The 26766-nt window shown below is 44.7% G+C and overlaps 1 protein-coding gene across 1 annotated transcript in view; it reads left to right on the top strand.

The window, feature by feature from the left end:
• SSU72 (SSU72 homolog, RNA polymerase II CTD phosphatase) overlaps positions 1 to 24200 on the top strand; it is a 41038-nt gene extending 16838 nt beyond the window's left edge. The window contains exons 2-5 of the mRNA XM_032232351.1: positions 4407 to 4550; positions 20962 to 21101; positions 22418 to 22536; positions 23451 to 24200. Of these exons, the coding sequence (XP_032088242.1) occupies positions 4407 to 4550; positions 20962 to 21101; positions 22418 to 22536; positions 23451 to 23552 (505 nt within the window). The 3' untranslated portion in view covers positions 23553 to 24200. The remainder of the gene's footprint in view (positions 1 to 4406; positions 4551 to 20961; positions 21102 to 22417; positions 22537 to 23450) is intronic.
• The last annotated feature ends 2566 nt before the right edge of the window (positions 24201 to 26766 follow it).

Here is a 26766-nt window from a genome sequence, read left to right on the forward strand (position 1 = left end):
TTTCGAAAGCGCGTCAAAAATGCAAAAATAGGGACCACTTTGGTAGGAAAGTAACTGGGTTCCGTGTGTCTTTGGCATTTAGTCATATTGGCCACATGACCACAGAGACGTCTTTGGACAGCGCTGGCTCTTTGGCTTTGAAACAGAGATGAGCACCGCCTCCTAGAGTTAGGAACAACTAGCACGTATGTGCGAGGGGAGCCTTTACCTTTATGTGTTATTTTATTCACCTTTCTTTTGCTACTTCTGTTGTGTAGGATGGAAGGCTGAGTACGGTTCAGTGACCTTTCAAAGCAAACTTCAAAGAGACTAAAGTCCACTTGTTTATTTTAAAAAAAAAAGCTATGGGATTTGTATTTATTTATAGTTCAGATTTCTACAGATGTACCGATACTTAGTTTGTTATGGAATGTAAAAATCTTAGCAAGCAGGACATAGAGCTCTATTTATAGCATGTACTTGCAATCTGCCTGCTAAATTTATCCAGAGATGATCACAAATGTAGGAATGGAACCATGACGACTTGGGGTTGTGAACCACAAACTAGCTAGTTGGTTTTTCCTTTGTTGTAATATATGAATGCAGATGGTTGAGTTAATTGGATAATCGAACTAGGTATATCTGGGTCTTGTGGATGGGAAAGCAATTCTGGAGCCAAGTTGGCTTTGAATGGTTGATACCTTGGCACTTGTAAGGTGAGTATGTTACTCAGTTCAGACACCTTCAAACAGCCTTTTGTTAAGCTGGTAGCTAAAGGATTTTTATACTCGTGCTGCAAAACTCTAGACAGTCACTAGGCGGCAGCAAAGAGCTACACACACGCACACACCTAACTCTTTTCCACCATCTGGAGCTTGTTTCAAGCAGTGCAGCCCAAATAAGGCTAGAAGGCCCCCAGTTAGGAAACAAAGTTTATTCTTGCCTTCAGCAGAGAGTTAGACTCGCTTGACTAAAATGTGCCATTCTGTTGCTGGAAGCCCAGCTGCTGATGCTTAATTAGGCTTAAAAATTGTCCAACTTTTTAAGGGAAGGGAGGTAAATCCCGCTAAATGAATAGATTTGACTGGAGGAAGCTATTAATCAACATATGAACATGGACAGAGATTTGCTGCTTGGGTGAACAGGAACATGCAGGCTTGGTTTAAATTAGAGGTTGTTTTTACAGAGTGAAGAAAAAAATACTTGTCTTGGACGAATCACATTTCTTTGGTCTTTTTCTCAGAAGTCATAACAACTGAGGAACTCCTGAGTCTACCAAGACTGGGGGTGCCTTTATAAATTTAATTAGAGAAAGCAAGGAGAAAGCAAAACACCATCAAATCTTAACCGTGAGCCAAGAGGCAGTCTAGCTCTCCTCCGTAGTGTTAAGCCCGATAGACACACATCCAGTCATGTTTTTTTAAACTGTCACTTGTTAAAGAAGCCATGATGTCAGGCTTGGCGTGCAGTTTTAAACCCTCATGACATCCCAACGCATCAAGCCTAAAGCAAGTCACATTATGGCTTCCGTTAATCAGCATCTGTGTACCGTAAAGAAGGATTATCCTCACATTTGGAGCTCAGGTGTCTCTTTGAAGCTGGTAACTGACATTGAAAGCGGAGGAGGGGACTCGGGAGGGATGGAAGGACATTTGAAAGCCTTTTTTTTGGCAGTCTCTTGGATGCCAGGAAGAGTAGGCCAAGCGCTTCCATTTATAGGCCCGAAGGGTTGGAAAATTGCTTCCCTGTGTACAGCCAGCCCTGAGGTCTAGCGATGCTTTCTCCTTGCCATTGGAGATAGCTTCCTAATTTGTGTTGAAAGCTCGCCAGCGAGCAACACTGTTTGGTTAGTATTTACGCAACCCAATTGCTTTTTTGAGTCCCTCTGAGATTCATTAATGCTGTTCCAAAGAGCCGGCTTCCTGCTTGTGGGGGAGCAGTTAGTGCCTTAGGAAATGACAAAGACAGCCATAAACAAAAGAAAGACCGCTCAACCTCCTTACGCTCTCCTGCCCAATGATTTCACCAATTTTGCCAGCTGATGCTCCCATTCCTTTTCTGATTCCGTCCCTTTTCCTGTAATCTGAATCGAGGGAATGAAATGAATGAAAAGTTGTTTGGATGCTGAACAAAGTAGAGAATACATCAGCCCTGGCACGGCAGCTGAGACCTTGGGGCTACGGGTTTGCGGTGTTCTTTGAACAAACATAGAAGGAAACCCTTTGAACTAAACCTGGCCAATGAAGGGAATGTTTTTTTTAACCTCTGGCTACGTTGCTTCATCTCATGTGAAGTTTTGATACCACTTTATAAGGCCTTGGTAAGGCCATGCTTGGAATCCTGCATCCAGTTTTGGTCGCCATGATGTAAAAAAGATGTGGAGACTCCAGAAAGAGGGCAGAGAAGAGCAACAAAGATGGTTAGACTGGAGGCTAAAACATATGAAGAACGGTTGCTGGAACTGGGTATGTCTGATGAAAAGAAGGACTAGAGGAGACATGATAGCAGTGTTCCAATATCTCAGGGACTGCACCAAAGAAGAGTGAGTCAAGCTATTCTCCAAAGCACCTGAGGGTAGAACAAGAAGCAATGGGTGGAAATTAATCAAGGAGAGAAGCAACCCAGAACTGAGGAGAAATTTCCTGACAGAGCAATTAATCAGAGGAACAACTTGCCTCCAGAAGTTGTGAATGCTCCAACACTGGAAGTTTTGAAGAAGACGTTGGATATCCATCTGAAATAGTGTAGGGTTTCCTGCCTAGGCTGGGGTTGGACTAGAAGACCTCCAGGTCCCTTCCAACTCTGCTATTCTATTCATCAAGCCCAACTTTCCTTCTTAAAAATTAACTTTTCAAAGAAATATTTTTGTTAGATATAATACCAGTGGGTTATGATAAGGGGAGTGTATACTTAATGCTACATGTATTGATGGCGGCAAGAATAGCATTTGCACAATATTGGAAAAAGAACACCCCACCAGATGGAAAATATAATCCGGAAAATATTGGGACCTTGCAGAGATGGATAGATTGACATTGAAAATAAAAGATAAAGGAGATACAGAGTACTCATCCAACATGGAATTGGTTTTATCAAGGGTTAGAGATAAGAGGTAGAAATTAGATGAAGAAAGATCATTGTTATGTTAAGTAAAACATGAACGTTGTTTATAAGTATGCTAGTATAATTAATATCATAAATAAGCTAACATCTTTGTAAATATGGTTATAATTATTACATATACTATCATTATCACTATCAATATATCTGTTACTGGTTTGTTTGTTTTCATTCTGTAAAATGAAATGCCCAGACAGTACACTGTCTTCAAAATACTTCTATATTTTGACTTTTAAAAAAAATAATTTTAATCATGTTTGCCATTTGGTCCTGTAGGATGCCTCTGTCTCTGCTTTCAACTGCATACAGTGTGTACGCTTGCTTTCTAAAATAGTCTTCCTTGAAGGCTTTTTCAACATCCATTTGCAGTTTGCTGAGTTTGCAATTGATGTCTGTTTGCAAAAAGGCACATTTCCCCCCTCCCCCCTTGAAATCACACTGGTTAAAAGATTAACCAAAGTCCTAGGAGGAACTACCGTATTTTTCGGAGTATAAGACGCACCTTTTCCCCTCCAAAAAGAGGGTGGAAATTTGGATGTGTTTTATACATTGAACATAGCCCCGGCCACACTTACCAGAGTCCAAAAAATGAGAGGCACGGAGGCAACAATGGTCTGTGGCAATCCCTGCAGCCTGGAACAGCTGATTGGGGGTATTCCAGCAGTCCGATCCACCCGCCAATCAGCTGTGCTGATGAATCAGGCTGCAATAAGTGCTGAAGCTGACCTGACTGGTCCAGGTTTGCAGCAGCAATCACATTCAGAAAGCACAGTAACCGATTCAGCAGGATTCAAAATAATAACATACAACACATTACCAAAAGCAGGTTTTCCGAAGGAGCAGTAAATACAAGCAAAACACAAGCAGTTTCACTTTCAGTTCTTGGCTAAGCCAGGCTCCTTCCTGTCTCCTTGTTGCTCACACAGCAAATTTCAGAGTCCAAAGAGCCCTCATTGGCTGACTTAGTTGCTATGCCCATTCATTGGCTGACCTTGTTACCATCAGCTGAATACCATGGATTTTCTTCTTATTTTCCTCCCAAAAAACTAAGGTGCGTCTTATACTCCGAAAAATACGGAAACCAAGATCTTGACTTTCAGTTCTTTTTATTTGATCGTGTTGCAACCTGAAGTAGTATCTGACAGCCATTCTCAAAGTTCCCCTTAACATAAGTTAAAGTATCAGTAAGATGCCGTGGGATGATAAAAAAGCAAAAAATTGTGGAATTTGGGCATGAATCGTCAAATTTTGTCTCTGCATCTGTTCCAACTAAAAGAGCTTCCCCTCTCCCCCTTTCTCTTTTTCAGTAAACGTGGTTTCAGCGTACGATCGTTTGGTACCGGGACTCACGTGAAGCTGCCAGGACCTGCCCCGGACAAGCCCAACGTTTACGATTTCAAAACGACATACGATCAGATGTACAGTGACCTCCTTAGAAAAGACAAAGAACTGTATCCCTGCGGACGGGCGTTTCATAACCCCGTGCTCTGCTCTTTTCCGAGGCGTCTTTGTGCTCCTTTGCAAAAGGAACAACTGGCTACTTGACTCTGGCCCAAGTCTGGTGTTTCCAGGTCTCAGCAGCAGGTGCTTCACACTGTAGAAAGGGCTCCTAGCGTGCCACCCCTTAAACTGAACCCCTGAGTAGAGCCGTTGTGCGACAGGTTGTGGTTAGAGCAAGGGGACAACCGGCGTCTCTCTTGGGATGCAATTGCTTTTCTGTGCCGGAAAGGAAAGGGCGTAAATCAGTTGTAGCAATAAATTGGGAGACACGGCCTTGAACTCAGGGCCCTTTGGTTAACAACATCCCTCCTTCCACAGTCCAGATTTCGGCTCGAGGTCTATGCAGCTCCCCATTCGCCTATCCTGTTTCCCCAAAAATAAGACTCGGGCTTTTGAGCGCATGCGCTAAAATAAGCCCTCCCTGAAAACATTGCAACACAGCAGCAGCCATGAGGTGACCTCCCTCGCCACCTCCTGCGCCTCAAAAATAATAGGACCTCCCTAAAAATAAGGCCAAGTACTTATTTCAGGGGTCAAAAGAAAATAAGACCCTGTCTTATTTTTGGGGAAACTTGGTATCTCCGGCCAGCTGCTCTCTCTTTTGCCTTGGGAATATGGCCAGCGCACCAGAACCCAGAGGAGCAATGGGCGACGCCATGCATGCCCGGAGAGATGGCTTTGCGTGCCACTTCCGCACGCATGCCATAGGTTTGCCATCACGGAAGTAGACGATTGCTTTGCCAACAAGGGGATTGCTTTGTAGAGTACAGACAAGATAACTGCCCTCCAGTTTCTTTCTCTTTCCCTCCCCTCCACCTCTCATTCTCATGTCCTTCAAAAGAACCTGGAGAGAGGTGGAATTCCCATTTGATGTGGGGCACTGGGGAAGGCCCCTTCCCTCAGCCAGGAATTGAGGCACTGGTTCCCATAGGAAGGACAAGCCTTAACTGGATTCAGGGCTGGGATTTACCTAGGAGCTTTACCTGGGGCAAAGCCTGCCCACAGGCTGTCCTGGGATGCTAAGTCTTTCAGTCAAGGAAGCAGGTAAGGGTTACACTGATCTGGAAGGAAGATCATGGCGTCCGTCCTTCTGGAACAGTTGGGACTGTGGTTGCCCCTCTTCAGCTCTTGCCCTTCAGTGCAGACATCTTGCCTTCTAGTATCCCTCTCAGCCTTCTTTCGAGAGTCCTTTAGGGTTGAAAGCCCAGTTGGGGGGAACCAATAACGGGAGTTTGCTGCTTCCCCTTCAGCCCTTCTTGAGCTTTTCTCCAGAATCTGAGCAGATCAAACTTTCTCCCAAAAAAGCATTTGGAACCCTTTAGATGGGATGCTTGGTGGAAGAAGGGCTCCTCAGTCCCTTCTGCTGGAGCCCCCTTGTGTCGTTTCCAAACCAAGAAGAACTCTCATATTCTTTCCAAATAGGCCCCGGATGGAGACCTCTGAACGTCCTAGAAGCTTCATCCACATCTTGTTCTGTAGCTCAGATCCTTAAAAATCTTTGAAAATATCCGTGGCCGAGGACAGAAGAAAGTTTACGTAGGAAAAAGGCTGCCTTGCTTCCTTTTTTAGGACAGTGGTCCCCCAACCTTTGCGGCTTGGTGGGCCGGCTGGGGGAGGGGGAACAGGTCTGTGCGAGTGGTGGGCCACACCCACCTCCAGTCACACAAGAGAGACGTCTTTGGGGAGAGAGGTGTCTTGGCACCATCAGGCTTCTCTGCGCTAAAAGCTTTTGCAAAGAGACAAAAACAGTGGTGGGATTCAATTTTTTTTTACTGCCAGTTATGTGGGCGTGGCAGTGGAAGGATACTGCAAAATCCCCATTCCACCCCACTAACTTGCTTTCCGGCCCCGATCTCCTGTTCAGGACAACAAAAGATCATCAGCTGGGAGGCAGCAGGGACGGGGCCAGCCTATTTGCCGATTCTCCGAACTACTCAAAATTTCTTACGCTGGTTCTCCAGAACTGGTTGAATACCACATCTCTGGACGGAAGGCCTGAAGCCGCGTGGGATCGCTCCCCCGAAGCCTTTTGTCTGTTTGCAAAAGCTTTTTGGCCCGGAGAAGAGAAGCCTTCGGGGTGGGTGGGTGGGTGGGTTTAAAGGTGCTCCTTCAGACTCACTGAGGCTGCCCAATAATCCCAAAACAGATTTGGTGTCCTGTGGAGGCCGCCTCGGTTAGTCAGCAAAGATGAGCAGGGCGTGCTTGTCCCACTCAGCCTCTACTCTCATCGCTCTGCTTTTGAAGTATCAAGAACAGGTTGCCCCGCTTGGGGGGAGGGGCAGAGGAACTGGGCCGCATGAGCAACAGGCTAGTGCACGTCTAGAGCTCCTTTGGGGTGAGTGGGGCTGCATGCGCATGCGCACTGGCCCACCACTCCTGCAGCCTGGTTGGGAATAGGTCATGGCCCAAGAGTGGGCCACAGTCCAGAGTTTGGGTGCCCCTGCTCTAGGGGCTGACATGCAGCCCCTCTGAAATTTGGAGCTTACCGCTTTATTGGGTGTTATTGGTAGGGAATGCTCCCAACACAAAGCTTTTCACCTCCCATCCTCTATGTTGTTCTTCAGGCCCCAGCTGACCTAGAGTGGTGGGGCTGGTAGGGCAAACCCAGAGCAGTTGCATTTGGGGTGGGATGGCTTCAGTTGAGATGGGCTGTAGGACTCGGCTTCATGAGACCATGGGAGGGAGACATTCTAATCCTTTGACACTGGACAAAAACATGGTCCGTTACTTCTCACTGAATTGATAAGCCTGCCATTACAGATCCCGCACGGGGTTGGAGGCGCCTGTGATGGATTCCCAGAGGGATCTTTTTGACCAAAGCCCACAAGGCCATCAGAAACCGAAATGGTTACCCTGGCTGTTCCAAAGCCTGCAGGGGCACACAAATGGAGACAGCTCCGTGGAACAACTCAGATCTTTTTGAAGCCACCACAACCATCACTATGGCTGGATTCCACCATACTATGATAACCAATCATAGTTTTGGGTTATAGTGGGGAATCTGTAATGCTTAGGTACATGAGCTTATTGGGGGATTCCCTCACGGGGCTACCAAACCAGATCCACCTAAGCATCCACTTGTCAGGAATGGCAAATAAGTGGTGAAGGATCCTTCTACCTTTTCCAGAAACTTTTCTACTATTTGATTTTTAGGCTGGGTGGGCAAGTAGAAATCCAAGTAGATTTCCTAAGCATGCTTCCAAAAGTATCTGCAGGTCCCAGAAGCATTCTTGGAATGGCAGGCTGTGCTTGAGTGAACCTCTTTCTTTTGCAAAGAGCTGGGCTTCCTAATTAATTAAAAGAAAATGAAATGTAAAAGAAATTTTGAGGGGTGGAATCTTACGGGACACTGAGAATTTAGCATGTTGTGTGTGAATGCCACCATCCTGGTTAAGTGAATATAAATTCACCTAAAGGGGGATTGAAGTAAGCCATAGCTTGGCACCTGTGACCCAGCCTTAACTAAACGTGGCCAATTCCAAACAGTCACACACACACACACACACACACATTTTTGGAGGAAGTGCTAAACCTTGTCTCCTCCTGTCTTTTATAAGCTGAGAAAATTTCTCAGGTCAAGGGAGCTGTTTCAAGCAAACTTTGACCAGGCCTTTCAGGGTGCCTGTAACCAGCATCAAACTTCCTATCATAAGGCGGATATGTACACAGCGTGCTAGGGATTCAAACTTTCTGATCAACAAGCTCAGCGTCTTGGCCACTGAGCTGCCGTGGTTCGAATCCCTAGCACCGCATAACAGAGCGAGCTCCTGTTACTTGTCCGAAAGCATGTTAAAAATGCAAGTAGAAAAATAGGAACCACCTTTGGTAGGAAGGGAACAACGTTCCGGGGACCTTCAGCATTAAGAGTCATGCCGGCCACATGAATACAGAGACGTCTTCGGACTGCTGGCTCTTTGGCTTTGAAACAGAGATGAGCACCGCCCCCTAGAGTGGGGAATGATTAGCACCTATGTGCAAGGGGAACCTTTACCTTTACCTTACACATTGTGCCTCTCTTAATATGTCTAGCTCTCTCCCAGCAAGACCAGGCGGGAATCCTTTTCCTTAATGTGAGTATTTTCCACATTAAGTTTGCTTTGGGCAAGAAGCCTTCCGTCCTATAAACTTCCACCAGTAGCCTGACGTGATACCCCCCCACCCCTTGTTGCCTCCAAACTGCAGTCTTAACCTCTCAGTGAGAAGTAGCACGCAAAAGCATTAGGGGAGAAAGATGGGCCCCCTATGTCCTGGGTATAATGGGGGCTATGCTTGTTGCAGCCTTAATAGGATGAGATCCTATCAATTCCCCCCTCTCCCCTTTAAAATAGCACCTTCGGAAGATCTACCGACAGCTGGCACTCTTGTGAAATGATTTGTTTGTACTGAGCACTCAAACACCATTAAAAAAAATGCCTTTGGGTCCCCCCTTCCAGTCCATTCTCTTGGGGTTGCTTTTTATTTTGGTTTGGGTAGTTCTCTAGAGGAGTCCGTCTGATATCCAAGCAAAGGGGGCAATGCAGACTAAGTCCCTAAGGTGTTGCAGAAGACACCTGGAGGGCAGCAACTGTGAAGTCCTGCACTGATGGTCAAATGCTGTGGGAGAGACCCCTTTTTAAGCTCGGGTTTTTTGTGGGGGGAGTGGGGAGTTTAGCTGAATCCGAACAGCCACAAAAACCTCCTAAAGGGACTGAGACAGCATCTTGGGCCAACCTGCTTTTAAGATGGAGGACTTTACTGGAGTAGAAGGCCACCAATGGACGATGTTGGGCGGTCTTTGGGCCTGCTTCCTTTCTCTGCTTGCTTTCAGACCGCGATAGCGGCTCCTCCTTCAGACCCTGAAGGCTGAAGCAGCAGACTCTTAATTCTATGGAGAGGAAGTGGTACCCTCCCTCCCCATGTGTAAAAGGAGTGTTGGCCTGCTGCTTTGACTCAAGGGGGGAACTTTCCAGGCCACGGTGGATAATTTATGGTGAGGGTTTGGCTTCTTTCCCTGCTTCCCCTTCCAGTCCGCATGGTCAATCAAGAAATCGCCCAGGCTACCCAGACAGGAAGCATCACGGCCAGGACCACCCGAGACAGGTAAAAAAAAGCTGCTTAGAATGGCAAAAACGTGTATTCCCACCCACCCACCAACCCCTGGAAACCAGCAGCACCACGCAACCCTTTCATTTCCCTTCTCTAGGAAGATCTGGGTTGACAGAAGTCCTGGAATTTTAGGGAAGACTCCCCTGATCATCGGTAGTCCTTGGGAATTAAGAGGACCTTGACAGGCAAGGTTAGGAAAAGCCCTTCTTTTACGTTTGCTGGAGAAGTTGGTTGGTTGGGGAGTCTTTTTAATTCCTAAATAGCTCCAAACAGATCACTTTCTTTAAAAGAAAAGAGTAATCTGGTGAAATTCAAGAATGAAGTATTGAGAGAGGCGGACATGTTTTAGGGAAGAAATAGAAAGCTCATAAAACTTTCTAGGAGATCACCAGTGAGATTGAGGGAGGGAGGGGTGAAACATGCCATCAGCCTTGAGTCACTGCGTGCCCACAAGAGGTTTATATGCCTTGAATTCCTTCTAAACTCTCACTAATTTTGTTTGTTAGTTCAGATTCTTGTAGCGCTGCTTGATTATCTCCTGATTTCCCTAGCGTTTGACAAAACTATTCCTTTGGCCACCTTTCACACAAACCTGTGACCTGATAGCAGTCAATGGGGAGGAAAGTTGTAAGGACGATTATGAGGTAGAGTGAGCAGATGCAGATATTAGCCCAGATTTGACCCCTCCTGATCGGTGATTGCAACATTTTTTTAAAAATGGACCTCTGCTCCCTCATATCACACAGGATTTAAATGTATACATAACAAGAGCAACACAAATGGCTTTTTTTCAGCTCTCAGATGAGACAGAGGCTGCTCCCTTCATTAAGACATTTGCAGGTTATTTTCCCATTTGGGATCACCTGCCCAGGATCAAAATTGGCATTGCAAAAATGACCATTGGATTCCGGAATTCCTTCTTTAAATTGTCCTACATAAATTCATTAATGAGTTTAAATTCTGATTTAAGAGATTCCCTTTTTCACTTAGATCTGCAACTTCAGCAATTCCGATTTTAGCCTCGGGAATGGAAAACCTTTCTCTTGAGATTGTGTTTGTCATTTCTCAAGTCTTTCTCAAACTGCGTGATAGAATGGATTTAAACAATCTCTAGGTGTTTACATTCACTGGGATGTAAAAATATCAGCTGATTTTAAAAGCTGCCAGGAAAACAAAAAAAGACACTTCTTAAAATTTGGATTTGCCCATTCAACCCAAAAGTATATCCTGCACCATTGGGCTGAAGAGGGGCCTGCAGAGCGGCATATTTTGCAAAAAAAGAAAAGTTGCTCAGCGGAGCAGCCAGAATATATAGCCAAAAATTAAAATAGCTTTCATCATCAAAGATGGCTTTTTAAAATAATTTCATCTAGGTCAGGAGACATAGGTGGGTTTTTTTTGCAGGGAATTGACAAATCCCTTTAACTAGGCATGGCATGGCTCTGTATTTCTGGGATGACAACCCGTGTCAGCTGGGGTTTAAAATCTGAAAGCCACGTGTCACTTCTTCCTGCTTGGTTGATCTGGCCACTGGACTCATCCAATGTTGGAGAACACGTGTACTTTCCTACACGGGGGTGGAAAGGATATTTTCATTACTGGTTTTCCAGAACCGTCCACCCTTTTATTAATCATCCCCACAGAAATCATTACACAAGCAGGAGGCCTCATTTAATCCCTGGATTTGTGCAGTAGACTTAGAAAGGTGCTGCATCTCATCTTGCCAAGCTTAGCATGGACAGTGTTGGATTGAGTTTCTAGAATGGTGGGGTCTGAAGGGTACCAACAGGGTATGTTCCTCCCGGCCTAGGTCAGTTTACAGTCTGGCCTGGGAGAAGACCCAAGTTCTGGTGAAGATGTCAGACGTGGTCCCAGGCAAGTTCAGCCTGATGGGAGGAAGAGTTCTGCGCTGCTTTTGAGTTCAGTTGCCATTATCCATGGACAAAGAGATGACAGGAGCTTTTGAGACCAGAGATGACCCTGAGCCAAATGGAAGGTGCTTTGAAGTAGTCAGGTACTCCATACTTGGAAGGTAGACTAGAACCGTGATGGCGAACTAGTGGCACGTGCGCCGTTGCCAGCTGCTCTTCTGGTTTCCAGTATGCACATGTGTGTTGCCAGCTGGTCTTTACGGGCACCGTTTTCCAGGCCATTTTTGGCCCATTTTCTGGGAAAAAACAGCCTGAAAATTTCCCCCAAAATGGCATGTACATGCCAGCCAGCTGGTCTTGGTTTCTGATGCCCATGCCCGCACAATCCGGTTTGGGCACTCGGTGCCAAAAACGTTCCCCATCAATGGGCTAGAATGACAGAGTTGGAAGGGACCTTGAAGGTCTTCTAGTCCAATCTGCTGCTCAGGCAGGAAACCAGAAAGATGGTTGTCCAGTCTCTTCTTGAATACCTCCAGTGTTGGAACATTCAGGACTTCTGGGGATCTTGGAATAATCGTTCTACCTTGACTGTCCATCTCTTGGGGAAACAGCCAGTTTTCTCCCACCAGCCTCCTTCAACCTGCTGCCCTGCAGGCATGTTAGTCACGGAATTGAAGTCCAGTTCATGGGAAGCCTAGCTCCTGACGCCGTTTGCCCTGGAAGGAAATACGTTCCAGTAGTTGGGTTTAGTTCCCACCCTCAATTCCAGAACAACCCTGATGCTTTTGTGTAGCTTCTTGCACGAATCCCACTCTTCTGTTTTACAGGAAGTCCTTGAGTTACGGCCACATTAGAGACTTAACTTTCCCCCTCCCCAAGGATGCTGCAATTGCCATAAAAAAACCTGTTTCATTTGCCAAGCAACCAAATCGCGATGACGTGACCATAGGGACACTAAGACTTTTGTTTTGAGGATCGATCACAAATTGCTTTTTTAAGCAGCCATAACCTCAAGTGGTGGCTCAGTAGCTAAGACCCTGAGCTTGTCGATCAAAAAGGTCAGCAGTTTGGCGGTTCGAATCCCTAGCGCCGTGTAACAGTGAGCTCCCGTGACTTGTCCCAGCTTCTGCCAACCTAGCCAAAAGCAGGTAAAAAATGCAAGTAGAAAAATAGGAACCACCTTTGGTGGGAAGGGAACAGCGTTCCATGCGCCGAGTTGAGTCATTCCAGTCACATGACCACGGAGATGTCTTCAGACAGCGCTGGCTCTTCGGCTTTGAAACGGAGATTAGCTCTGCCCCCTAGAGTTGGGAACGACTAGCATGTATGTGCAAGGGGAACCTTTAACCGCAAGCAATCACTAAATGAATGACGGCCGTTAAATTGAGGCCTATCTGTAAGTTAGTGAATCATGCAAAACATGGAAGATTTTAGAAGCAGCCGAGCCAGCCTTGGACAAAGACAACCATTAAAGAGCAATCAAGGCTTAAATCACTCTGTTTTAGGAGAGAGAGGAAAAGTTAGATTTAAAAAGTCTGGGAAAACAAACAAGACTTTTAATTGTTGCTCCCTTGATATCGGAGAAGGCATCTGGCGAGCCTTTTCAGCCTTTTCGGTGCCCTTTGGCCTTGGTCCTTGCCCTCAAGTAGCTTCCATAGAAAGCTGCAATCCAGAAGAGCAGAATCCTACTGGATTTTGCTAATCGCTTTGGAATTAGGACTTGGGGCCTACGGAGGAACGAGTTTAAACCTTTATTTTCTTGTTTTTATTTCCTCCTTAACCAGACGTAAGGGAGAGAGAGCACAGCCTCCCACGCGGGGTGGGCTTATAGTTGGAAACAAGAGAAGCAAGATTCAAGTCAGAAAAAGAACTGGGATGGTTTCAAGTACACATTTGGTTAGAATTAACAGCCAGGTACAGTACAAAAAGTGAGCATTTTTTATTTCTAGACATAGAGGAAAGACAGAACGGAAGCTTAGCCTTTGGGGCAAATTCCTTGGCTTTTACCCAAAGCTCAGTAGCAGAGAAGGGATTGTTGACACCCTTCTCCAAGGGAAACAAAAGAGGCACGGACAGGTTTTTTTTTTTTTTTTTTTTTTTTTTTAACAAAAAAAAAGTGATATATCTGGAAGAAAGGCTTAGGCCGGCTGAGCCACCATATTAGTAAGGCTTTGTTTTCACCTATTTAAGAACGCACATGGTTTGAACGGCCATTTCCAAATAAAAGAAAAAAATAATTGAGAAAACAGAATTCAACCACATTTTTCTTTCCTTTCCAGTCTCCCTGAATTCAATGGCTTTCTCCACTATGGATTCTGGGCGGGCAAAACTCAGCTATGATGTGTTCATCTGCCTTTTCATCCTGCCATCCTTCCTTGCCCCGGCTTCGCAAGTCAAAAACCCTTAATGCGTCCCCTCTTGTTTCTCCTGACAGATCTTTCTGATGTGTTTAACAGATTGATAGAGTTGGAAGGGGCCTTATAGGTCATCTAGTCCAACCCCCTGCCCAAGCAGGAGACCCTACACCATTTCTGACATGACAGTCCAATTTCTTCTTGAAAGTCTCCAGGGATGAAGCTCCCACAACTTCCAAATGCAACTTCTGTTCCATAGGTTGATTGTTCTCACTGTCAGAAAAAATCTCCTTATTTCCAGGTTGAATCTCTCCTTGTTCAGTTTCCATCTGTTATTCCTTGTCTGGCCTTCGGGTGTTTTGGAAAATAGCTTGACCCCCACCCCTCTGTGGCAGCCTCTCAAATATTGGGAAATGCTATCCTGTCTCCCCTGGTCCTTCTCTTCACTAGACTAGCCATGCCCAATTCCTGCAACCGTTCTTCATATATATTAATCCCCTAGTAATCTTTGTTGCTCTTCTCTGCACTTTTTCTAGTCTCAACATCTTTTTTATAGTGTAACCAAAACTGAATGCAGTACTTTAGGTATGTTCTGTTGGACTTCAAATCCTATCAGGCTCAGCCAATGCCAAGTTCACCCCCAGGGGGCACTGGGATGGTTAAGAGCAGGTCTAGGTTGTCTCAAATCATCGTGAAAGGATTGAGAGAAGGGGGTCTTTGGATTTTTGGGGTGGGTGGGAAACGATTCATCCTCTTGCGGTCTTTCCGAAGCCCGAGAAACCCACAGGTTTTTCTTGAGAAAAATCCCGTCTCACGTCAGTTTTCCTGAGAGGAGAAACTTGGATGGCCATCGCCCCTGCTGGCAAAGAGGATTTGGAATGTAGGAAGAACCTGTACGAGAGCGGAAAAACCACAGAAAAAGCAGTGATCGGAGAGGGAGCTTTGATTTTCCATCTGGCAGGTTGAGAAAGGGCCAACCATGATGAGCGCCAGTCCATAAGGAGTTGATGAGGACAAGCAAAATAAGACGATAGGAAGGAAACAAATATTAAAAGCAAATTTCCACAGGCTCCCTTCCAAATTTGGCAAGTGACCCTGACGGGGTCCTTGCTGAAATGTTGATAAATTCTTCTGAATGTTTTATCTCATTCCTCCTCCTCCTCCTGGCAGCTTGACCTTGGGTCGTACAAGAATTGTGATCTATGGAGGTGATTTTCACAACCATCCCTTCTAACAGACTTGGCAACCTGCCACGCTAATGCACATGCTTGGTTATCCAGATCATGGTTATCTCAAAGGTGGGTTTTTCCCCCCCCAAAAAAGGCAACCGGACTTCCTTTGTTTTTTCCTTCAAGATGTTTCCCTTCTCATCCAAGAAGCTTCAATGTTTCCCAGCTCATGAAGCTTCTTGGATGAGAAGCGAAAACGTCTTCAAGGAACAACAAAGGAAATCCAATTGCATTTTTTGGGGAAAAAAGCAACATTTTTGAGATTGTCCTCGGGGATATTTTTGGACCGCTGCTCCCTGGGTGCTTTGCCATTGATAAGGCTGGCTGCAGCTGATGGAGGTTGAGGTCCAAGGCACTTGGTGCCTCATCTGTTCAGTAGTTCGCACCAAGTCATTTTTTTTTAAACAGAAAAAGGGCCAAAGCATGACAGAAGGATTTCCATATTTTAGGTTAGATGTTAGGTTTGCTCTAATCTTCTAACTGCTGAAATATCCATGTAGCATTCCTTTGGATTTCCCCTCAAGATCTCGATCTTCGCTTTCGATGTGTGTGTGTGTGTGTACAATTGCATTTCTCCTCTATTATCCCCGTTTCCCTGAAAATAAGACCTCCCTTGATAATAAGCCCAATCCGAAAATAAGGCCTAGCGCTTATTTTGGTGGGGGTCAGACCCTGTCTTATTTTTGGGGAAACACAGTAGCTTTGATATTGTCTGACCTTAGAAGGTGCTTCTCCTTTCTACCTTGATGCCCCCCCCCCCTTCTCGGTGTGTCCTGTGGAAGCACCGGAGTGACAGCTTTTGTGGTCTCCTATGTTACATTGTGACATCGGTTACCTTTTCAGTTCATTTTATCTATTGGGATTCTCCCACGCAAGTCAGTTGGTACATATTTCCTGCGTGGGCCTTTGGCATCTCGTAGGAAGAGCGGGTTTTCTTCAGTCCCTTTCTTTTTTGGGGGGGCATACAGGGGTGACATTCGTGTATCCTTGTCCACTCTTACTCTTCGTGGCATCACCCTTGTTTGCTGTGGAATTCTCCTCCTGCAAACAGTTATTGGATCCAAGACATCAGCTAGGACAGCAGTCACCAACTGGTGGTTGGCAGAAAAATTATTTGCGTTTTTTATATTGCATTAAATCAGGGTTCTTCAAACTACGGCCCCTGAGACAGATACGTGCAATGAACGTTTGTGTTGCTGCAGAGTCTCCCCTTTGGAGTCTTTTGTGTGGGTCAGAGGGGGGCAGAAATTCCGACTTGAGGTCTGCTTTAGCCTCCTGGTGCGGGGCTTTGGGTGAAGGCTGGAGGGAAGAGCCGCTGGTGGCGAAGAGTCGGAGGGCCTCGTTCCAGTGGGACTGTTATCATGGCCTGGAACTGGCTGACCATCTCAGCCCGCTGAGCCTCCAGGCGTTGGCACCTGGCCTTGCACTCCCGCAGGTCTTCCCTCTGCTTGGAATGCCTATGCTCCTAGTCCTCAGTGAGGTGCTTCTGCTGAGCCTCCTCCTTGGTCAGATCCAATTTGAACTGAGCTGTTTTGCCAACTCTTTTTCCTGGTGGCTGCTTAGCTCCAGCAACTGCTTCCTATTGGGGCCCAAAGGAGTCCAGGCAGACAAGGAGTGACTGGGAGGGGAGGGGTGAGTAGAAGCCATCGAGGCACTCCTCAACATGAGTGACATCAAGTTGGCCACGCCCACTCAATCACATGACCACCTAGCCACGCCCACCCAGTCAGTCATTAGGCAGATCATGTTAGTGGTCCGTGGGATTTAAAATTATGAATTTAGTGGTCCCTTTATTGGAGACCCCTGATATAGGTGATGTTAATCACCAGCAGAGGAAACTAGCAGTTGGGACGGGTGAAGAGGATTTCCAGCAATAGCCCTCCCGTTCCTGCTTTGCTTGGAGACTTTTCAGAGACAACAGTCTACCAGATGTTTGAAACTTCCATCTTCCTTCAATTGCAGAAATGCATTTAATGGGTAGCTGCAAGTAGTTAATTTTGAGGGGCTGTTACGGGATGTTTCCACCTCCCACATAAGTTGTGCACCACACTGCAGGATTCCCTACTTAGACTCACCTAGCAGCTTTGAGGGTAGCGATAGGTGGCGAGATGTGTTTGTGAGATAATTATTGGACATTTGGTGTTTTGCTCCAGTGTGGTGTGTGTTTTATTGCCTCATCGTTTTCTTTGGATGTTCTGGCATTCTTCGATCTTGTTTGCCACTCAAGATTTGCTTGGCTCTATAAATTTAATAAAAATAACCAGCTAAGAACTGGAGGTTCTGGACCAAATCTGTCTCTGGTGTCAGAGGGCAGTTATTCATCATTTTAAGCAAGGTCGGTGGGATCAACTCGATCCCATTTATTTCTGTTGGAGAAATGAAAGTTTAATCGTTTTGAGACACGACCTAATCTTCATCCTCACCATCCCTGGAACTGAGGAGAAATGACTTGGGAGGGTTTGGCGCTGCGATTGAGAGCACAAGATCAACCAAGGTAAGCTTGGAGCCCACCTCAAAAGGTGGGACAGATCCAAAGTGTTGCTCCTCTTTGAAAAAGGAAGAAGGCAAGGACAGCAGAGGAAAAGTAGATGGGAGATCCAAAGTAGAAGAGAAAGGGGATTCAGGTTTCTCCACCCATTCTCCTGACTGCCTGGCTTGTAAAGTTCCTCCTTTGAGACACCAACAATGAGGGCAGAAGTTCTCTGTTGCGTTAGTTCCCTTCGGAGATGGACATAGGCCACTGGAAAGCACAAGTAAGATAAGTCTAGCCTTGCATTTCAGTGTTGGCTGTAGATGCGAAGAAGTTGAATGCGAGAGCCACTTTTTAGACACTGGTTGGATCCACAATGCCAGGTGCTGGCTTGTTTTGTATTTTGGCTTACTATGTTTCATAAACCCAGCAAATGTGAGGTTAAACCAAGCTTTGTGGCTTGATGAGTCGTGAAGCTAGCCTTTCAGCAAATTGGGCCTTCAAGCAACTCCCTCTTGATGCCATCCTCTGAACCAGGCCTCCGGGACACTGTTCGAATGTATAAAACATTCATCAGATCTTGTCAGAGCAGCGATATCTGCGGTTCCTTAGGGAATAAGGAAGTCAGATTAATTTTCTAAAAATTCCCTCTATAGCTACTGGGAATTTGTGCTTTTGGCACAATGAGAGCCTGGGGATGCCCTCCTTGTCTACTCAGGCACGTCTCATGTAGCAGTGAACGATGCGCAGATTCTCATGAGGCCTTAGTCCAGCAATATATGAGGTTGGACGGTTGTAGGAATCCTCCCAGTTCTTGTCTGAAGACCCATCCTGTTTCTCAGCAACCTGAAGGGTCTAACATTTCTGGTTTTGGAGAAACCAGATATAACCATCTTTCTAACCATTATCTAACCATCTTGACTAGCAAGTATTGATAGTCTTCCATCTTCTGTGTTGGAAAGCTGCCTGAGATGGCCACCATTACACCATCTTCTACAAGGTCTTTCATACAAAAACATGCCCTGCAAGCCAGTTATGTGACCCGTCCGCTACTTCCGTCCAGCATCATGGGACGACCAACCTTCCAAGCTTGGTCGTCCAACTGACCAATCTTCCACATTGTGAGAAACGATTTGTTTTTGTCTGCGCTGTTCATTTCTCCCAACTCTTGTCCCTCGCTAGGTCAATTTCTTCAACTCTTCCTTTTGTTCCAGCACATTCCCCATTTCTTTACTTGCTTGTTTGAAGTCCCATGCCCAAGACAGGGATGTTATGAGGATGGAAGGGAAAATATACTGTTTCTGTTTTGTGTACAAGACATATCATACTAGCATATTATGGAGAGGAGGCAGTTGTGGTTGTAGTACAATTGAGACATTTATTTAGTAACCACAGTCCTTCAAACCACAAGACGTAGACCTTCTATTGTGAGGTAGGTAGATTTAACAGATTAACAAGAGTTGGAAGGGACCTTATAAGTCATCTAGTTCAACTCCCTGTTCAAGCAGGAGACCCTACACCATTTCTGACAAATGGCAGACCAGTCTCTTGAAAGTCTCAAGTGATGAATCTCCCACAACTTCTGAAGGCAACTTCTGTTCCACTGGTTGATTGTTCTCACTGTCAGAAAGTTCCTCCTTATTTCCAGGTTGAATCTCTCCTTGATCAGTTTCCATCTATTCTTCCTTGTCTGGCCTTCGGGTACTTTGAAAAATAGCTTGACCCCCCTCCTTTCTAAGGCACCCCCTCAAATATTGGAACACTCCTATCCTGTCTCTTCCTGGTCCTTCGACATTGAATCGTACCTTAGTTTCTTGGCCAAGCAGGTCCTGGAATTAATAATCCGCATTATTTCCCATCTCTGCATAAAATCTGCTCCTTTCCTCTTGTTTTTGCCCTTGCAAATTAGATTGAATTATTTCAGCGCAGTACACCTCTCAAACTGGCCTAGTGGGGGCAGCAGCCTTTCAAATGACATGCCAAGCTGGGGTCGCTCTTGAGTTTTTGGAAGTCACTTGACTTCTGCTCTCAGATCTTATCTGGTCCACTTGGGTTTTGTTTATAGGTTTGTGAACCTTGCTCAATAGACCTAGTGTGTTGGCAAAGCTTGTCCCTCAACAAATGTGGGCTGTTCAACACAAGTAAGAAAAGCATTATAGAATTGCACTCAAGGTGTGTAGGGTGGTTTCCAGCTTCAATCAAGTGTTCTGTTCTCCTATCAAATGGTTGGTAGATCTGTGCTGACATTGTCAATAACTCTGGGAAGACGTTGGGCTGGTGTTGAGTCTTCAACTTATGTCTCCATAAGTATCTACACTCCATAACTATCTGTAATTGTGGCTTTCACCTAATCAATCTTCTGGGTTGTAGCAGAAATGTGGTTTTGCTATTTGGGGTTGTAGATGTGTCCTCAGCCAAGACTGGTCGAAATCCCCACATAGGTCATTCTCGGATCTTTTTGAGTTTGTTCCTAGAATTGGGTGAAAATTGACAAAAGCCGAGTTGATTTTCAGCCTTGATTTCTACGACTATTTGGCAGCTGTTCCTAGAAAAATCAGCAGATCTCAAGTCCTTGGTGTTTGGGAACAACAAACAAGTTTCAAACCAAAGAATCAGTAGATGACGCAGCGAATGTTCAGCAGAATAAAAGGGCAAAAAACAATAAAATCACACCGGGTTGAAAAAAATACCACCTCCGTTTTATAATTAGCAGATCTGTAGCTTTGCGAAACCAAAAAAGGCTAGAATTGAGGTGTTGTCATCCAATTTTTTTCCCATTTAAATATTGCCTTCCTTGGGCCGTGAAGGAATAATCAATAACAATGGTGGGTGGGTGGGTGGGTGGGTGGATGGATGGATGGATGAATGAATGAAGCAAAGACACCTGTTATCCCATTATTCCAGCCAAGCTTATTCAAAAATAGAAAAGTTTCTGCCTTGAGATAAAAATGCCTAAATGTTAATATTAAAGCTTTTTAACAGATCATTGCAAATTATCCCAATTTAACAACATAGTCATCTAATTGATGAAACACTATGGGAAATAGTTATTTTCCTAATTGTTATTTATTTGATTTATAGCCTGGGTTTTCCATCCAACCATACAGCTCCCAGTTTTCTAACTATCCAGAAGATTAAAAGTCTGTCCTGTATTTCTAAAATGATATTGAGGCTTGGGAAGGTTTGGTTTTATTTCCAGGGGCAAAAGGCTCCTTAGTTTTGAACTCATTTGAAAGTTCTGGTTTTTTCCCTCCCCTTCTGGGTCACTGATCCCCAGCTGAGTCCTGTTCGCAGTGACAAAAAGATCAGTTCCGTTCCACTTTTGTTGAGTTCCTTAACCCCGATTGCTTCAGCTATACACAGAATGGGATTTTGCACATGTTGGACCGAAACAAACGGATTAAGCCCCGCCCGGAAAGATTCCAGAATTGCAAAGACGTCTTCGATTTGATCTTAACGTGCGAAGAAAGAGTTTATGATCAAGTGATAGAAGGTGAGGCCTGGCCTTGGGGAGGTTCAAGAGTGGGTGGGTTGGATTTGCAAGCTGGGGGGGGAGCTTTATAATGCTGTGTGCAAGTGACCTTGGGTGAGAGGGAAGAGACCTGTTGTGGTCCACTGGCAGCCTGCGGAGCTAGCAAGAGTCAGACAGTGAGGAAGTTGGAGAGGAACATGGGACAGTCCTGGAGTCTGGGGAAGGCTCTGATGAGGCTGTCGGAGGCAGAGGAGACCAGAGCCATCTGGGAGTTATGTGCTGCCTCTGGAGTCTGACATCAGTGAGGCAGAGGAACAGGGGGAGCCTGTTCCCAGTGTGAGCAGCACGCACAGAGCTGCCAGAAGGCAAGAACAGTTAAAACAAAAGGGGCGATTCAAGAGTAAGGCTTGGAGATGATTGGCCCCTCCCATAAGACGTAAAGGAGCAAAGGCATGTGAGCCTTTGCAGGAAACAACTTTGTTCGTTCTGGTCAGTTGAAAGTCTGAAGCTCCATTTTGGACTCTGTGCTCCATGTGGCCTTACAAAGCTAATTGCCAATTAGGTCTTTGGCAGCGTTTCAAGGGAAGTAAAGGTGGGTGCTTATCAGCCTTATCCTGAAAGACTTTGACAGACTACTGTCAGACTCTTTACAAACTATTTGTGACTCATTACGGGCCGTGAATGACCATAATGAAATAAAACACGGGGTTTGGGACTAAGTGTGTGCTTTTTACTGTCTCGGGAAGCCTAGGTCAGAACAAGATCTAGCCAAGGATCAGTCAGATAAGAGGCATCTGAGCCCACAGGAAAAAATTGGGGTGTGGAAAACATCAAAGAAGGAACCCCCTCTAGTTTCTTCAACTATAAAGGGGGCAATTGAGGTGGGCTTTCAGATTGGCAAGATTCTGTTAATGTAATCTTACCATAAAGTAGAATTAGTTCTACTAATTAAGTAGGGCAGTGTATGGAAGGAAGCTTGAGGGCTGGGGGTTGAATTCTACCCACTCGGGTGTCCTTACATCTTTAAAGTTTTGAACACAAGTTTCTAGCTCTCTCTCACGTAGATATTTGAAGGGGCTCCCTCAGAAACAAAAAAGGGACAGATTGCCTTTTGCTTTGATATATATATATATATCTGTCTCTATTTGCCCAACCTCCTTAAATTATTCAAACCAGGCATATATAAAATTTGCAGATTTGGGTTTTTTTTATTCGTTGGGTTCAGAATTTGAATCCTGGGGGCCAAGCGCATACCTAAATATGGCTGCAGTAAAACAGAAAAGCGGTTTTGTTTTTCTTTTTTTTTAACCTTTTTTTTTTCTTTCTGTCTTCTTAAGATTTAAATTCTAGAGAACAGGAAACATGTCAGCCTGTACACGTAATAAATGTCGACATTCAAGATAATCACGAAGAGGCAACTCTGGGTGCTTTCCTTATCTGCGAGCTGTGCCAATGTGTAAGTCCAAACACCCTATTGCGGAAATTCCTAGGCTGGTTTCTGATACCACACCTTGCTTATTTAGCCTAACCCTATTGCAATATATACATTGGACTACATCTCCCATCCCCTCCATCTGGCTTGGCTCAGTGCCTTCCACCAAGGGCGGAACATGTGCACACAGCACCAGCTGTATTTTAATTGGGGTGGCGTACGGAAGGAAACTTGGGGATTGATATCTAGTCCCAAAACACCATTCATACTTTTTAAAAAAAGCCTCTTCCCCCACCCTTCGAATAAAATCTGAATGAATTATAGAAAGAAAGAAAGAAAGAAAGAAAGAAAGAAAGAAAGAAAGAAAGAAAGAAAGAAAGAAAGAAAGAAAGGAAAAGGCATAGAGCAAAGGAGACATGGTGGCTCAGTGGCTAAGACGCTGAGCTTGTCAATCAGAAAGGTTGGCGGATCGAATCCCTAGCGCCTCATAACGGAGTGAGCTCCCGTGACTTGTCCCAGCTTCTGTCAACCTAGTTTGAAAGCATATAAAAAATGCAAGGAGAAAAAATAGGAACCACCTTTTGGTGGGAGGGTAACAGCGTTCCGTGCGCCTTCAGCATTGAGTCATGCCGGCCACATGACCACGGAAAACATCTTTGGCCTCTGCGCTGACCCTGCACTTACCTGGCATCCAAAATGGGCTGTGTGGAGACTCCGGGGAGGGGAGGGGAGGGGTCGGCCTGTACTTGTAACTATTGGTTCAGCAAACCAGATTAAAATTAATATCCGGTTCACCCAAACCAGTCCGAACTGGCTGAATCCCACCCCTGACAATTACTATCTCTGTATATTTTGGAGGGGGGAAGTTGAAGAAAACATTTGTTCTCCAGTGTAAAGTAATTAAATGTGTGTGTTTCTCCCCCCTTTCCTTTCTGCAGATACAACACACGGAAGATATGGAAAATGAGATAGATGAGCTATTACAAGAATTTGAAGAGAAAAGCGGGAGGACTTTTCTGCACACAGTCTGCTTTTATTAAAAAAAAAAAAAACCAATTCAGACGAACAAACCCATTTCCTCCAGGCCTTACCGCAGACGAAAGAGGCATGTTTAGTTTTGACTCAACGGGACATTTCCCCCCTCCCTTTGGGAAAGCCAACGTCCAATCCAACTCACTTTCTCGTTGCTGTTTTAATTTCCTTCGGCCCACTGTATTTTTATTTTATTGATATTATTATTATTATTATTTGCGGCGCAAGGGAGGAGGTTTCTGTAGAGGGACGCAAATGAACTCTGCTGAGAAAAACTTGAGGGGGGAAAAAGAAAAAAGAAAGAACTTCTCTTCCTTGAGCCTGGTTTATTTAAGACTGAAAAGATCAAGATTTGTTTTTAATCCCCTCTCCTCTCTTTCCCCCTTCCCCCTTTTCCCTTCCACTCTGGCTACCTTACTTGAATGGTTATAAGTAGGGTTTTAATTATACGAAGAATGTTTTCCACAAAAGATATTGTTTCTATGTGCCAGTATAAAATCTTAACTTTATTTCGGTTGGTCGCTTTATTGGGGAGGGGGTGGGACACGAACTGAACGGCTGGAATATGGAAAGATTGGGCTGGAGCAATGCATATCTTGTATAATAGTAGCAATGAAATTGGAATCCTCTAATAAATGCAAATCTCATCGACTGTTTCTTCGGCTGCATACGTTGGATGGAGAGGAGGCTCGATCTCGCCTTTGCATAAGGGTTAGGCTCTACTGTAGGGAGTCCTCGACTTATGACCACAATTAAGTCCATAATTTCTGCTAAGCAATTGTAAAATTGCTAAGCAAGATGTTAAGTGAGTGATACCTCATTTTATGACCTGTTGTGCCACAGTTAAGCGAATTGCTGCAGTTATTAAGAGAACTGTGGTCGTTAAGTGAATCTGGCTTCCCCCTTTGATTTTGCTTGTCGGAAGCTGGCTGGGAAGGTTGCAAATGGCGAACACCAGACACACACACACACACACAGACACCAGCATGCTGCAACTCATCATAAATACATGCCAGTTGCCGAATGCCCTAATTTTGATCACAAGACCATGGGGATGCTGCAAAAGTGAGGGGAGGGGGATGCGATCTTTTTTCAAGGCTGTTGTAACTTCAAATGGTCACTAAACAACAAATGGGTTGTAAGTCAAGGAGTACCTGTAGCCATTTCAGGAATCTCTGTGCACAAGGTTTCCACTGTTTTCATTCATGATATTTGTAAACATTCCTGTGAATCTTTATCTACTACGCAATATGAAGGTTTCTGAATTGAGGGTTATGGACTGTTATCTCTCATGGCTTGGCAGAGAAATATTTTCTAATTATCTAGTCACAGAATGGCTGTCCCAATGTGGCCTGATTGTCTTCCAGGCCCTGGGTTTCTCCGCTCTTAGTTCAGTTCCTTAATCAGATAGGTAGGTAGGTAGGTAGGTAGGTAGGTAGGTAGGTAGGTAGGTAGGTAGGTAGGTAGGTAGATAGATAGATAGATAGATAGATAGATAGATAGATAGATAGATAGATAGATGATAGATAGATAGATAGATAGATAGATGATAGATGGATAGATGGATAGATGGATAGATAGATAGGATGGTAGGTAGGTAGGTAGGTAGGTAGGTAGGTAGGTAGATGATATAAGATGGATGGATGGATTAGAATTAGATCAATAGAAGGTAAGTAGGTAGGTAGATGATAGATTATGGATGAGAGAAGATAGAAGATAGATAGGCTAGATTAGAATTAAGTCGATAGAAGATAGATGGATGATAGAAGATAGATTAGAATTATATCAATAGAAGATAGGTAGATGATGGATGATAGAAGATGGAATAGATGGTAGGTAGATTATAGATGATAGATAGATAGAGAGAGAGATAGATAGATAGATAGATAGATAGATAGATAGATAGATAGAAATTAGAAAATAGGTAGATGGTAAGTAGGTAGGTAGATGAGGGATGGATGGATGGATGAAAGATAGATAGATAGATACGCAGACAGACAAAGCTTTTATCTTATCTACAGCCATGGCATAGCTCTGATTCCAGTATCTACCAATTCTGTTTGGTTTTGGAGGTCAGTTTGGGTTAGTTAAATGTTGGACTATATTATATAGGGCCAGCTCCAAAAGTGCATCAGGAGAATCAACAGAGGAGACAATTATTGTAGGTAAGTAATTGATTCAAGTCCTAAGTGCTCATGGAATGACAAGGCCAGCCTATTGAAAGCCCACATGATCCCTGGAGAAAATTAAGAACATGCAGTGTCTCTTCACTGCCATCAAGAGGCATCTGGATGTTTGCACTCTGCATCCTGTAGCCCTCCTTCATGTTGTATTTGTGCTGATAAATAAATAAAGGGAGACTAGTATAGATCTATTTCAAGCTATTTAGCTCTCATCAGCTAGGCATACCCTTACTGGGATATTGGGTTTCTGTCTGGATGGTCTCTTGTGATGAGCCGATGGACAGAATGGAAGTAGTGAACTTCCTCCCATATTTGGGCATACCGGGGGTTGTAACTCTAAATAGATAGATAGATAGATAGATAGATAGATAGATAGATAGATAGATAGATAGATAGATAGATAGATAGATAGATAGATAAATAGATTATAGATATAGATATATGTGTTGTATATAGATATAGATATGTATGTATGTATGTATGTATTCATAAGGATACAAGCCACAAAGTTACCTTTGTCATATGGTAACTGTCCTGCAGTCATAAGTGGGAGAAGATGGGGGATAGGAACGATGAGAAGACTAAGAGTAATAGTAATGCAGGCTTAATGAATAGTTTGACAGTGGTGAGGGAATTATTTGTTTAGCAGAGTGATGGCATTTGGGGGCGGGGGAGAGAAAAACTGTCCTTGTGTCTAATTGTTCTGGTGTGCAGTGCCCTATAGCGTTTTGAGGGTAGGAGTTGAGACAATTTACGTCCAGGATGCGAAGGGTTTGTAGATATTTACACAGCCCTCTTTTTGACTCCTGCAGTGTCCAGGTCCTCAATGGAAGGCAGGTTGGCAGCCATTGTTTATTCTACAGTTCTGACTCTCCTCTGAAGTCCGTGTCTGTCTTGTTGGGTTGCAGAGCCCAAAATAGAGGTGAAGATTACAGACTTAGTGTGAACCCATGTTCTTCCTCTTGTTGCTTTGGGTAATGCTTACATATCTTCAACAACATCTTCTACTTTACTCCTGCACTGGTGACAATCCCCTCTT

This window comes from Thamnophis elegans, chromosome 15, assembly GCF_009769535.1.
Source record: "Thamnophis elegans isolate rThaEle1 chromosome 15, rThaEle1.pri, whole genome shotgun sequence".
Taxonomy (NCBI): domain Eukaryota; kingdom Metazoa; phylum Chordata; class Lepidosauria; order Squamata; family Colubridae; genus Thamnophis; species Thamnophis elegans.